The 13083-nt window shown below is 53.8% G+C and overlaps 5 protein-coding genes across 5 annotated transcripts; 3 read left to right on the top strand and 2 right to left on the bottom strand.

Moving 5' to 3' along the window:
* Positions 1-1434: 1434 nt before the first annotated feature.
* AYO20_10226 (hypothetical protein) lies at positions 1435-1935 on the top strand (the record flags this gene model as incomplete). Its single annotated transcript, XM_022648484.1, has 2 exons — positions 1435-1618; positions 1673-1935. 2 exons carry the CDS (start codon positions 1435-1437, stop codon positions 1933-1935), a joined length of 447 nt encoding a protein of 148 aa, XP_022495511.1.
* Positions 1936-2949: 1014 nt separating this feature from the next.
* Positions 2950-6393, top strand: AYO20_10225 (hypothetical protein; the record flags this gene model as incomplete). Its single annotated transcript, XM_022648483.1, has 1 exon — positions 2950-6393. One exon carries the CDS (start codon positions 2950-2952, stop codon positions 6391-6393), a length of 3444 nt encoding a protein of 1147 aa, XP_022495510.1.
* A 581-nt stretch (positions 6394-6974) lies between these two features.
* AYO20_10224 (hypothetical protein) lies at positions 6975-9032 on the bottom strand (the record flags this gene model as incomplete). Its single annotated transcript, XM_022648482.1, has 1 exon — positions 6975-9032. One exon carries the CDS (start codon positions 9030-9032, stop codon positions 6975-6977), a length of 2058 nt encoding a protein of 685 aa, XP_022495509.1.
* A 282-nt stretch (positions 9033-9314) lies between these two features.
* On the bottom strand, positions 9315-10808 carry AYO20_10223 (hypothetical protein; the record flags this gene model as incomplete). The annotated part of the gene is made up of 2 exons (XM_022648481.1): positions 9315-10524; positions 10573-10808. The coding sequence occupies 2 exons, from the start codon at positions 10806-10808 to the stop codon at positions 9315-9317; spliced, it is 1446 nt and encodes a 481-aa protein (XP_022495508.1).
* A 619-nt stretch (positions 10809-11427) lies between these two features.
* On the top strand, positions 11428-13053 carry AYO20_10222 (hypothetical protein; the record flags this gene model as incomplete). Its single annotated transcript, XM_022648480.1, has 2 exons — positions 11428-11616; positions 11722-13053. The coding sequence occupies 2 exons, from the start codon at positions 11428-11430 to the stop codon at positions 13051-13053; spliced, it is 1521 nt and encodes a 506-aa protein (XP_022495507.1).
* Positions 13054-13083: the final 30 nt, after the last annotated feature.

The following is a 13083-nucleotide window of genomic DNA, read 5'->3' as shown; positions in this document are numbered from 1 at the left end:
CCACTGTAGGATTAAGGAGGATTGTGTGCGGTCTGCTGAAGGGGCTCAGATACCCAGCTGGCTTCCACTTCGCTTCTATATCAATGATTGCAGAAAACATGGGGCTAAAGAGAAGGACAGCCGATTGATCCCAACGTGCTAACATTAATGTGACTGGCCGAGTAAATTCCCTACCTTGTAAATGGATCAAGGCCATTGACGCATGCAGGGATAAATGATAACGTTGCAGCGTAGATTGTCAAGATATCACGCTTCCTCCACGTTTATCCACCCGAGCACGTTTGAGGCTGTGGCATAGGCTAAATGGAGTGTGGGATCTGTTTGGGACATTGATACCAATCTCGGACGATCATGTGAAAGAAAGGAAACTCGAGGATCGAAAGCGAGACGGACCCCATAAGCGAAACGTATGCTTGTATTTGATGTTCGGTCTTACCACCGGGGCAGTCAAGGGGAAATTCTAGACCATGCGCATTTCTTGTACGAGTCGACGACTTCGCGAGTTAATTCCGAGGGCGGGCGTGACCTCATGCTCTGATGAATGGAACCCTCCTGGTATTGGACCATGGGTATACCCAATCAGGAACTGTGAGATAATTCATGGTTGAGGGAATAAACGGATGTGATTCCGCCATGTGAAGTTGTGAAGAAGAGATTGAGGACTTGATTGCCACTGGACAGCATATTAGAAAACGATGGGCCGGAGATCGCATTCTCGCATGCTCGTAGATAGTAGAGGACCTTTGACGGCCAAGGAGTTGATCAGTTGACGCCCTGTTGGTCTGTTCAAACTGCGGAAACCACCTAGGATGAGGCAGAAAGCCGTGCTGCGGAGTGTGTCCAAGACCAGATGAGCCTCGTCTTCCGGTTGCTGCCCAAGAAGGAGCAGAAGATTTTGAGGGTTTGCATCGTCATAGCAAATGTGATTTTCATGCTAGGGAGTCGAAAAGGAGGGGCTCGAGGCGGTGGTGAATGAGGCTGGAGGCTGGCGACCGTTGCTGGGAGACGGGGGGGGCGTTGAAGTGGGTTTGTGGTCGAGGGCCACGCAGGAACTAGTGTCAACAGAAAGGAGCGTGCACGCGCCATCTTTGCTTCAGGAGAGTCCTGTGTTGTCTTCCACCTCTTCAACACTGACCCTGAAACCATTTTCACGACTCAAACACCAAGAATAAATTCGATTCAGCAAAGAGCAGTCAAGGCCTGTGGAAAGGAACACACTTCTTTGGGAGAACTCTGATTTGGAAGATGGTGAGTTCTTTCCTCCCATTCGCCCAGGAAGTTTCCGCAGAGGACCAGGGCGATCTCACCCCCCGGCATGCTTGACTAAACGCTCAATTGTCGTCCACCAACAAACAAAGACACGACACCATCTCACGAACTTTCTCCCTCTGCGTCTTCCCCCTCCATCTCTGTTTTCACGCAGAATTCTTCACAATGGCTAATTCTCAATCATCTGCCGCACAGACTTCTACCAACTACAAAGAGGCCTTCTCGCTGTATGACAAGCGTGGCAATGGCCGTGTTGCCCTCGAATCGCTCGGCGACCTCCTGCGCGCCTGCGGCCAAAATCCCACCCTCGCTGAGATCAGAGACCTAGAGAAACAAGTTGGGGGTGATTGTAAGCAAAACCAGGGCCACTTGATCGCAAACCAGGGGCTAACATTTGCCACAGTTGACTTTGACTCCTTCAGCAAAGTGCTCAACCGACCTGGTGGCTTCCGAGATCCTGGCGAACCAGAAGAATACTGCCGTGGCTTCCAAGTGTTTGACAAGGACATGACTGGCTTTATTGGGGTGGGCCAACTGAGATACATTCTGACGAACTTGGGCGAGAAAATGAGTGACGAAGAGGTGGACGAGCTGCTGAAGGCCGTCGACACCAGTAGTGGGGAGATCAACTACATGGAACTCGTCCGAACGATCCTGGCCAACTAGGCACTTCCTTTTACGAGCGTATGGTTTTACGGGCATGGAATCCAGTGTATCGTTTTTGGTTGGCGCAGCAGTGGTCAGGATACCACCACCATTGTCTTGTTTCTCAGGCACAACACCTGAGTGCATTCTGGCAGAGCTTATTGGTCTAGAGGGTATCTCAGATGCAAATAAACACATGAATCCTGCACAAACACACAGTTATTTCTGCTCCGCCCAAGATGGAGTCTCTGCTTGTTTCCCCTCCACCATGTCTGGGGTACCGAGTAGTCCACCAGGCAGCAAATACACTGGCCTTGGATTCGCTTCTTGTTTCTCAAACTGACTGTCATCGAGATTGTATCCTAGGACTAACTGGCACCGAATGCATCTCAAGAGGGTTCTCTTCTCGAATCCGTCTTCTCTGCGGATCATGACTGGTCTTCGCTCTGGCGCCACGTTGAGAAGCACCGAAGTCGCGGGTTTGGATTCTAGCATCTCTAGGCTCTCCGCTCGAGTAATGTCGACAGGCGGAGCTAGGATCAGAGCGCCATCTTGAACAGGCTCATTGCGACGAGGAAGGGAGTTCAGGTCATGCGCGGTGGCGAGAACGAGGGTCGTGCATAGGCAGTGGTAGGTGCGAATAGGCGACAACGGCGATCTGTCGGCCATTGATCTCAAACTGGGGTTGAAGGCTGTAGGCGAGAGAGGAATATGTCCTTGACAGGGCGCGTCGTGAACGAAAGTAAAGTGCTTGATGAAAGCAACCGCGTAAATCTTTCGTTCATGCCCCCCGCAAAAAATTCCCAGTGGCTTGTTCCAGGCGCCATCTGCGCCGCGGAATTATCACGTTTCGCTTAAACCCTCTAGTGCCTCTGGAGATCTTAGCGACGTCACCATTTACCGCCCTGGGAAAGTCGCGCAAATCGCACCAGATGCTGCCTGCATCCTGTATGTTGGTGTCGGTGTCATCGTCTTTGGCCTTTTACCTTGTATGATCTAGAGCTGAGGCTCTGTGCCCTTCCAGGGTAGAATCCAATGCCACCATTCCTCCCGAGAAAGAGGCGATCCACGTCGCCACCGGCTCCCTCTCGAGAGACTCCTGTGAAGAAAGCACGCCTCGCAGATGTATTGGACGCCGAATCGAGAAATATTCCAGGGCTACAACGGACCGAGACGTTCTCTCTCGGGAGTGACGAGTCCGAATCCTCTCTCAGTGACGTAGACAGCGAGCAGTTCGAAGACGTCCCATCGAACCTCAAGCAGCCGTCGGCTTCGACTCATCATGAGGAAAAGGAAGAGGACGAGGACGAAGATATAGAATGGGAAGACGCTGCAGGCTACGATCATGAGAAGGAGTTACCGGCCTATAAACCGCAGTCGGACGGTCCTATCGAGATAACTTTGCGCAAAGCGGACAATGAAGCCGACAACTGGATTGCGCAAGCGGCAAACAAGCGCAAAGGTCCCTCGAAGCGCGAGAAGCAGGTCCGGGTTTGTACCCATCAACTACACGTGCAATTCCTACTATGGCACAACTCGATTCGGAACAGCTGGGTCTCAGACAGGGAGGTTCAACAGATCCTCGTCCAACAGTTGCCGCCTCCGATCAAGAAGGAGGTCGAAAAGTGGAAGAGAGCCAGTGGGTTGATATCCGCAGAGACAGAGGCAATTGGAGAATCTCCAAAGGGTAGGGGCAAGAGACATGGCAAACAGAGGGCTGGTGACCCGCGTGATGAAAGAGATTGGGGCAGACCAAGCAAGCGTGTCGAGCAGGGCAAACCCGACATGAGCAATGGTGATCCACTAATCTCCCTTATGAAAGTCCTGACTGCATATTGGAAGAAGAGGTTTGCCGTTACTGCTCCTGGTTTACGGAAGCGTGGCTACGGCACCCGGCAGAGCTTGAAGCAGACTATCCAGTCTCAGCGCAACGACGAGCACAATCCTGAGGTCCATGGAGAGCGAATCAGAAATATCCAGGAATTCCGTCGGCTTGCGAGGAAGTCTGAGGGCTCGAGGGACGTCGGCGCTCAACTGTTTACCGCACTGCTGAGAGGCCTAGGTATCGAGGCCAGGTTGGTAGCGAGTCTACAGCCCAGTGGCTTCGGTTGGACCAAGGCAGAACAAGCACTGCCCAAGAAGGCCATCGAGGAGGTCAATTCCGATACTTCTCTTGACGATTCAGAGTCTGGAGACGCCAAATCGATATCAGAGATCACAAAGACTCCAGCACGACGGAAAGGCGAGCCTCGCAAAACAGTCAAGGTCGGTTCTGAGCTAGAAGACGACGACTCCTCGGTTGTGGACATCACCCCTACCATGCCCAAGAAACGGCCTCAGAAATACGACCGAGACAATCCCTTCCCCATCTACTGGACTGAGGCAATATCTCCTATAACAAACAAAATCCTCCCCGTATCTCCACTCGTTCTTACGTCCCCGGTAGCAACTACTCCCGAAACCCTTGCGACCTTCGAGCCCCGCGGCATCAAAGCCGAGAAGACAAAGACAGTGATGGCCTATGTCATTGCGTATTCTTCCGATGGCTCGGCGAAGGACGTGACTGTGCGATATCTGAAGAAAAGAATCTGGCCAGGCAAGACAAAAGGGTTTCGGTTTCCTGTGGAGAAGATTCCTGTATACAACAAACACGGCAAAATCAAGAGATACGAGGATTACGACTGGTTCAAGCGCATAATGAGCGACTACGCTCGACCTGACCTGATGAGGACAGCAGTCGACGACGTGGAAGATGCGACCGATCTTGTCCCTCAACTTCCTGAAAAGAAGGACGGCGGTGGTCAGGAAGTCGATACTTTGCAGTCACTTAAGGCCTCCGCTGATTATGTGCTCGAACGGTTCCTCCGCCGTGAAGAAGCGCTTCGACCCAACGCTAAACCGGTTCGCACCTTCATTTCAGGAAAGGGTGACAACCAGAAGGAGGAGCCAGTATATCGCCGATCCGACGTTGAACGATGTTTGACAGCAGAGTCATGGCATAAAGAGGGCCGCCGGCCTTCAGCCGGAGAGGCTCCTTTGAAGCTAGTTCCGGTGCGAGCTGTCACGTTGACTCGTAAGCGGGAAGCAGAAGAACACGAACGACAAACTGGAGAGAAACAGATGCAGGGCCTGTACAGCTGGGACCAGACTGAATACATCATCCCTCCTCCAATACAAAACGGGGTGATACCGAAGAACGCCTATGGAAACATAGATTGCTTTGTTCCTTCAATGGTGCCCAAAGGCGCTGTTCATATTCCTCTGAGAGGGACTGTGCGGATCTGTAAGAAGCTACAGGTTGACTTTGCTGAGGCAGTCACGGGCTTTGAATTCGGCAACAAGCGCGCAGTGCCCATATGCACCGGAGTGGTTGTCGCGAAGGAGAATGAGCGGGCTGTTAAAGAGGCATGGCACAAATTCAACGAGGAACAGAGGAAGAAACAGGAGAAGAAAATGGAGTCGATGGTGTTGGAGCTATGGAGAAAATTCGTTGTCGGGCTGAGGATTAGGGAGAGAGTGAGGGACACATACGGCGATCAGAATGCGGTTGATGAGCTGGCAGTGGGGAAGAGTCAAGACCAGCCGATCATGTTGGAAACTGACGACGAGGCTCCCATGGCGCATCGAGATTTACCTGAAACTCAGACCGCCGAGGACGACTTCGGCGAGGGAGGCGGGTTTCTTCTCGACTCCGACGAAGAGCAGCTTGTTGAAAGTGACCTGGAAGTGGTCCATCATCAAGACGAGCCGAAATCGCATGTCCCGGCTCACTCCATTTCCAAGGGAAAAGAACGAGCTTCAGACTATCAGTATCCGACCCCGTCTTCTGTGTCGCCGTTGAAACCCGCGCTTCGACGTCGACGACCTGGAAAGTCTATCCTCGATGAACCCGGAGACAGTGAGCACGAGAGCTCAGGTTTATCAGCGCCTCCCAGCGACGATGGCGGAGACGTGGAAGAGTTAGACCACGAATCCGGTATCGAAAGCAGGCTATACGATGTCGAGGATGCTGCTGATGATGATGACGAGGACGACGTGAGAGGCGAAGGAGCAGATGACGAGGATAGTGATGACGATGACGAAAAATCGATTGACTCCGATTCGGACGACTATGTGCCCACGAGAGCCACCAAACGCAACTCCTCTGCGCCCAAACCTCGGGCTCAGGGATATTCCACGGCCGCGTCTCAGCCATCCTCACGGAGACGAACAAGAACAAGCACCAGGGCTTCCACAACGGCAATATCTAGTCCCACCCTGGACGACGACGGAGATGACGACGAGCTTGAGTCTGACGGGACCAACGACACAACAGCACGCCAATCGAAGTCAAAGGGCGGCTACAACTCGCGGTCCAAGATCAAACCAGACCTGACAAAAGAAACCCGCTCAGTAGGTCGACCTCGCACCCCCACCGCAGGAAGACGACGGCTGAGACGGGATAGCACCAAGGTCACGAGCCCGTACTTCAATGCCTAGCCTCCAGACTGGGTATCTACTGTATATACACGGTCACAGGAAACGTGGGAGACTGGCTGCTAGAACCCGAACAGGTCAGCTGAGTGGCCAAGAACGGAATACACGCACGGACACGACAAAGAACGAAGACTTCTCTACTGTTATGATAAAAAGTGTGAGGTATATATGAATACTTCGAACCATTGGGAATTGCGGAATCTCCTAGGTGCAGGCTGTAGATACGAGGTACATTGAGGTACATAGATGTACGAGTATGATGAAACCACCGAGACGAACTTGATAGTCATCTCCAGAGTCATGCCTGTCTTCTCCTCACTCCGCTGGCGTGGATATACAGAAGTCGCTGTAATGGATACATCATTATCATCATTCGTCGTGGCTTGTGGCTGCGTCTGTGTTCCCCTCTCTCGTGACAACATCGTCCGTTACAGAGGTTGTGTCTCCCCCCAAAGGAGGATAATCAATCTCCTTACTGTCCAAGAGACGGTTGTCGTGATGATGTTGTCAGGGTTGGGACACGGGAAAGAGACTGCAAGACGGGTTTCAGAGAGAGAGCGAGAGAGCGAGATGGAGATGACAGCTCAGGTGAAATTCCTGGGCCACCGTCTACCCCAGCGGTCGGGCTGCTCGTACACGCCCTGCGGACTCCATGGCATGTCGCCGTCCTCGTAAGGCGTAAGGGGGAGGTCGTACGGGATGCGCAGGCCGACCAGTGTTTCGGGACCAGGGGGTGCTTCGGCGACGTCGTCCGAGGTGTGTGGAGGGTGTTGAGGTGTATCTCCTCCGAACATGGGAATCATCTTTATCTTTCGGGCGTCACTGGTCTCTTCTCCCACTGCGCCGTGCTCGTCCGTCTCACTGAGGCCTTCGGCGTCAAAGTTCTCGGCAAACAGCTCTGGCCAGACAAGGACCCCAATCTCGTAGCTCTGCACGACAATCTCCTTATCTTTCACGCGGAGAGTGCCCCAGGCCTGCTGGCTTAGATTCGCGCTCGTCAACAACGCCCACTTCACCTCTGGTCTTGGTTTCGTCGTCGTCGGCTTGCTGGCAAAGCACACATATGTCTTGATGTGTGGTGCCGCCTCGTCTCTTCCCGCTCTTGCGTCTTTGATTGAGCCTCTGGTCCATTGACACAATGATCTTCGAAGGCCAGTGATTTGTTTCAAATGAGCAGCGGATTGTGCCTTTGTGTGGATGGACCCGCCGGATGCGTACCCGTCGAGCGATGCTGCAACGTTGTGAGGTGTTGGGTAGATGATTGAGATGTGCTCGGGCTCCCATTCACGTGCTGGACTGGTTGGGGTAAGTGGCAGGGCAGAGTAGAGCACTGGGAAGAACTGGTTCAGCCAGCTCTGTGGGAGGGTGGCGATTGAGGAAATCTGGCAAACAACATGCGGTGACTCTGTGCCTGTCTGCTTGTTGGAGGGTATAGTCTTCCGTTGTTTTGGGAGAATCGATCTCAACGCTCGCAACAGACTTGGGTAGCCCCAGAGCTTCAAATCCCAGGCGACCTCGTTCTTCTGCGCGGTTGAGGACTCCTTCATTCGTGACGGGACGGAAGCAACAAGGGCACCTCTGACGGTTCTAAAATCGAATTGAGCCAGTTGTTCCCGCAGGTCCTTTGTTTTTGATGCGTATGCGGTGAGATAGGTGAGCAAATCATGCTTAAATCTCGTCCCAGTTCCTATCTTGCCCGGTCTGTCCACCTGCTTGCCTTCTAGAAGTGGTAGCATAGGAGACAGCCATGCCGCCTGGGTCATGTTGGTCCAGTCCTTCTCCAACATATTGGCGGTGTGGATAACAACCTGCGCAAGGTCATCGTGGGTGAAGAGAATGAACATCTTGCTATGGTGAGTTCCGAACTGGTCAGGCAAATAAGCAGTCGCGGCTTCAACATTGGTCCATCTCCGACACGCATCGTCGATGAGGATCTTGTTTGGAGAGTCATTTTTCCACGAGCCATGAATGATCTTTACTTTGACACTGGGGCGAATATCGGGATCGAAATGGGTCATCAGCCAGTCGACATCGAAGCAGTAGTTGAAGATCCATGCTTCCTTGATCAGTGGATTCCCGAGGATGTCATGTAGTGAGACAGTATCAGCGTTCTTGGTAGGCGGAAGGTCACGTATGGTCGTGAGTCTGAAAGGGGAGGGAACGAGCTTCGCTGGAGAGGTTTGGCTGGATTCAATATTGGTGTGTTGGCTGTCTGAATCTGCGTGGACTCGCTTGGGAGATTGAATCCGAGGTAGCGGAAGACGAGGAGGATCGTCCTTTTTGGGGCTCTCACTCGTCTGGGTCTGCGGCTGCGGCGTCGTTGTTCCCGATCTCGAGATGCCTGGAGGTGAGATTGACCTTGAGATTGAACTAAGGAACGCGGCTCTCTTCACCCGGATGGATGCTGGGTGGGCGACATTGCTGTCTGGAGGCGATCTCTGCGAGGCCGATGGAACGTGACTTGGGTCGGAGTCGAGCTTGACTCGTTTTGAAGGTCTTGAAGCCATCAGAGGGAAACCTGACAGCTGTCGTGTAAAGTTGTGAGCAGGTTGAAATGCTGCGCGAGTGGCGGCGAAGATGGAAGAAGAAGTCGAGCGAGAAGTGAATCGGAGGATCCTGAAGGTGACGCGCGACACCGACATTTACCAAAGACCTGCCTGATCGCCCCTCCCATACAACGCCTCGACAGCTTTACAAACTCATCTGGGGATCCTATTACTCGTACAAGACAATTTGCAGTTGACTAGAACACGCATTAGGACAACGCTTGGAAGGCTGGAAGGCTGCAGTGGGTGGTGGCCGGGGATTCGGATCATCTTCGGCACATGCGACACGAGGAATACAAGGTATCATTAGAGAAAGGTTGAGTTCGTCTCTATTACAGGGGTATCAAGGTCTATACAGCATTTCACGCCATAGGTCTACTACACCGCAGACCCCAGCCCCCGATTATCCATGCCGAATATTATCAACGCCATCGTGTGCCGCACAAACAGCCCCAAGAGGCCACAGCACGTCTGCAAGACCAGCAACTCCCTTGTGAGCTGGTCTTCTCTCATAGGACCCCTCCATACCAGCCACAAATTGATAATGGTCAGATTCGATGTGCTAGAGATGCGGTTCGTCTTGGAATCCACCGTCACTTGAATCAGGTGTAACTTTTCGAGGAAGAAGAATACCGCCGTGAGGAGCTTGCTGGGGGGCCTCTCCGGTGGCCATGGTGTCACACTGGGCTCGAGGAGGCCTGTTCTTGCGTTAAACTTGGGTAGCCGATGTCGAGGACACGGGATCAGGTGGAATAGCTGTGGAGTACTGTAGAGGAAGTTGGCAATCTGTGGAATCAGAAGCAGAAGGAGTGTCTTGCTGAAATGCGCCATGATGGCCACCACCGCAAATGTCATGCCCGCGACGTAGCAATATGTGTCCCCAACGAAGACTCTAGCTGGGTATCGGTTGTGGATGTAAAGGGCTGTCGACACGGCCAAGAATGGCAATAGGATATACAGCGTCATGAGATGTCCATCGGTGGCAGGATGTGGGCGCGTGGCATAGGCGTGGTTCAAGACCGGATTCCCAGGGAAAGGGACCAGATAGAGTGCTGAATTGAGCACCAAGAGTCCCGCAATCACCAGTGACTGTCCAACTTCGATCCCATTAACCCCTGCCAGGATGTTGATCGAGTTTGGGGCAAATATTGACAGTGCCGACATGTACAGGTAGTAGAAGAGTGACAGGTCGATGAGACGAGCTTGGTTAGGCATGTAAGGGACAAGGAAATTGGGAACCACCACCGAAGTGACGCCAAAGTCGACGTAGTAAACAATCAGCAGGGGTAGCGATGCCACCGCGGGGATGAAGAACTTGTGTCTCCAGCGTAGGTCGAGCAAGTCGTCGCATATCCCTAGTATAGTCGTGGCTTGCAACGTGTTCAGAGCCGATTGATACGAGGACAGTTTCGAGTGAGGAAATCGGTGCAAAAAGCGTCCAGTCTCGACCTCAGTGACTGTGAGAACGACATCCCGGTTTCCTCCACCGGACGTAGCAGCAACGATGTCCTTGTAGAAGGCGAAAGGAATGAAGGCCATCAGAGCCAATATGTAGACCGCCGCAGCCACTGCCCCCATGGCCTCAGGACTATGCTGATTAGCGTCCGCACCCTACTCCACTTTGAAAACTGCTCACATCTCTTTGGGCATGATCTTGCTCATGTCTCTCCCTTTCAGTCCAGCCTTGACAAAAGCTGGGCCCGACCATCTCACAAAAGCATAAGTCATGGAGAAAGCCAGGGTTGAGAACGCGAGGGATGCCACAAGAGGGGCTCCATCTCCCTGGAAGGTGTTGGCAATCACAGCCAGAGAAGCTCCGGTGGCCACAAGCAGCGACCATTTCTCTGAAGGGGAGAGCGTGGAAGAAGCCATGATGTTCGGGATGTGCTTGATACAAGGTGCTCCTTCTGTGTTACCTCGACCGTATAGAGATGGTAGCCATGGCGATATTTCACCCAGACGAGACTGCAAACTGGTAGATGTACCAACAACAACGTCTTTTTGTCGAACAATGGTAGGATGCTGTGAGATATCAAGTTGGCGACCTGACAATCTGTCCTTTGGTCAATCCCAGCTTGTAGTCTTCGGAACAATGATAGTCCGACACAGCCAGCCTCGCCGATATTCCGCCAATCAGAAGCCGCTTGAAACCAACCAACCAAACCTCGAAAGTTACTATCGACATCCACGAAAATGCCTCTCTATTTCTTGCTCTCTGTATCCGATCCTGTCAGTTGTGGGTTATACCAAGCTCCGAGACACCTCCAAGAGTCTATCTACCGGAAATGAAAGCAATTAGCATGCAATGTCTCAGCACGGCCTAACCTGACACATCCTTGTCCGTCAATCGACCTCAGGAATGAAGTATTTACTTCCCCCAAGCCACTTATGACCACGACTCCCCCTGCCGAATCTGCTCCCTGCTTGGTCGCTCAGACGTACAATTGAGCAGCTTCCGGGTCGCTACTGATAGCGACGTCTACTCTCCACAATGGGTAAAAGCTCGGCGTTCGATCCGGGGCACCACGATCGCGTCACAGTGGTGCACACCAACTTCAACGGCACGCGCATCCTTACGGCATCGATAGACCACCGGATCAAGGTCTGGGAGCGAGATCCGAAGACGGGCGAGAGAACGTTGCTGGACACCTTCACGGCACATGACTCTGATGTGAGAGATGTGAGTTTTACCGAAGTCCTTTTGGCTTCCCGATCCCATCTATTTTCCTCTCTCCTTTTTATGCGTACCCCCTGCTGACCAGACAACGCAATATGTACTAAAAAGGCCAAGTTCCTACATCCAACGCTAGGCACACACCTGGGCAGCATAGGCAACGATCTCAAATTCCACCTCTGGGGTGAAGATGCTTCGCAAGCTCCACGAGGAGGCCATCGGTTTAGGCGCATCGCGACAATCCCATCGACGCCGCGCGTGCCATTTGTGAGCATGGACGTCAAGACGCTGGCGACGGACCACGTGTCGACGTTCCTGGCCCTGATTGACCGACAGGGCCTGCTGAGCATCTACGAGCCGAGCACACCGGACGATCTGCGGGAGTGGACGCTACTGGACTGCTTCAACGTGTGCGCGACGGGTACGAGCGCCGCACCCGGCCGCGGCGAGGAGACCAGCTTCAAAGTGCGCTTCGACCCGAACCCGACGCCGCTGGCTTACATCAACTCGGTCAGCGACGATCGCGACCAATTGGGCATCGTGGTCTGCGCGCTCAACGAGGTCAAGATCTACCGCAGCGTCGTGCCCTCGCACACGGGCACCAGCGCGGACGTGAGCATTGGGGGCATAGGCATGGGCATCAGCGGTGGCACGGGCATCTCGGGCGGCAGCAACGCCAGCCACCGACTGATGTTCTACGAGGCCATCAGACTGCCTACGCATCCGACGCTGGTGCGGGACGTGGCATGGGCGCCGTTCAGCGTGCGTGGCACCGACCGCATCGCGACGGCGTGCAAAGACGGTGCCGTGCGCATCTTCGAACTCGGTGTCGCCGACGGCCCTGGCGCTGCGGCCAGAGACGGCGATGACAGTCGGCAACAGCGCAACAATGGCCATCCAGGCCGCAACAACGGCGCAGACCCGCAGCACTCTACCCCAACGTCAACGACACGTAGCATGAGCATGCAACAACAGTCACAACAGCAACACCAATCGAGTCTGACGACCCAAATCGCCGGCCGACACGGCACCGCCGCGACGCACCACACGTCCCCTTCGTCCTCCGGGGCAGCGGCGCCGCAACACTCGGCGAACCCCGCCCGGACGGCCTACACGTTTCCCTACATAACCGCCCTCTCGTCCGCCACGACGCTCGCCCAGGCGCACACGGACGCCTGGTCCGTCACGTTCGACTCGCAGGGCCAGGTGCTCATGAGCACCGGCGGTGACGGGGTGACCAAGGTGTGGAGGAAGAGTGTGCTGGGAGGGCAGTGGATGATGTTTGCGGGACAGGAGATCACGGGGGACGATGACGACGATGACGACGATGATGACGATGGTGATGACGAAGACGAAGATGAGGGTGAAGCGCACGAAGAACATCGGGGGGACGGCAATAAAGTGAATGGGAAGAAACAGGGGACTGAGACCTGTCGCTTATAACCATCTCCGAGTCCACGAGACTAGGCATGA

Source organism: Fonsecaea nubica, assembly GCF_001646965.1.
Source record: "Fonsecaea nubica strain CBS 269.64 chromosome Unknown Scaff106, whole genome shotgun sequence".
Taxonomy (NCBI): Eukaryota; Fungi; Ascomycota; class Eurotiomycetes; order Chaetothyriales; family Herpotrichiellaceae; genus Fonsecaea; species Fonsecaea nubica.
Note: the sequence above shows the minus strand (reverse complement) of the source record. Positions and strands in the feature narration are given on the sequence as shown.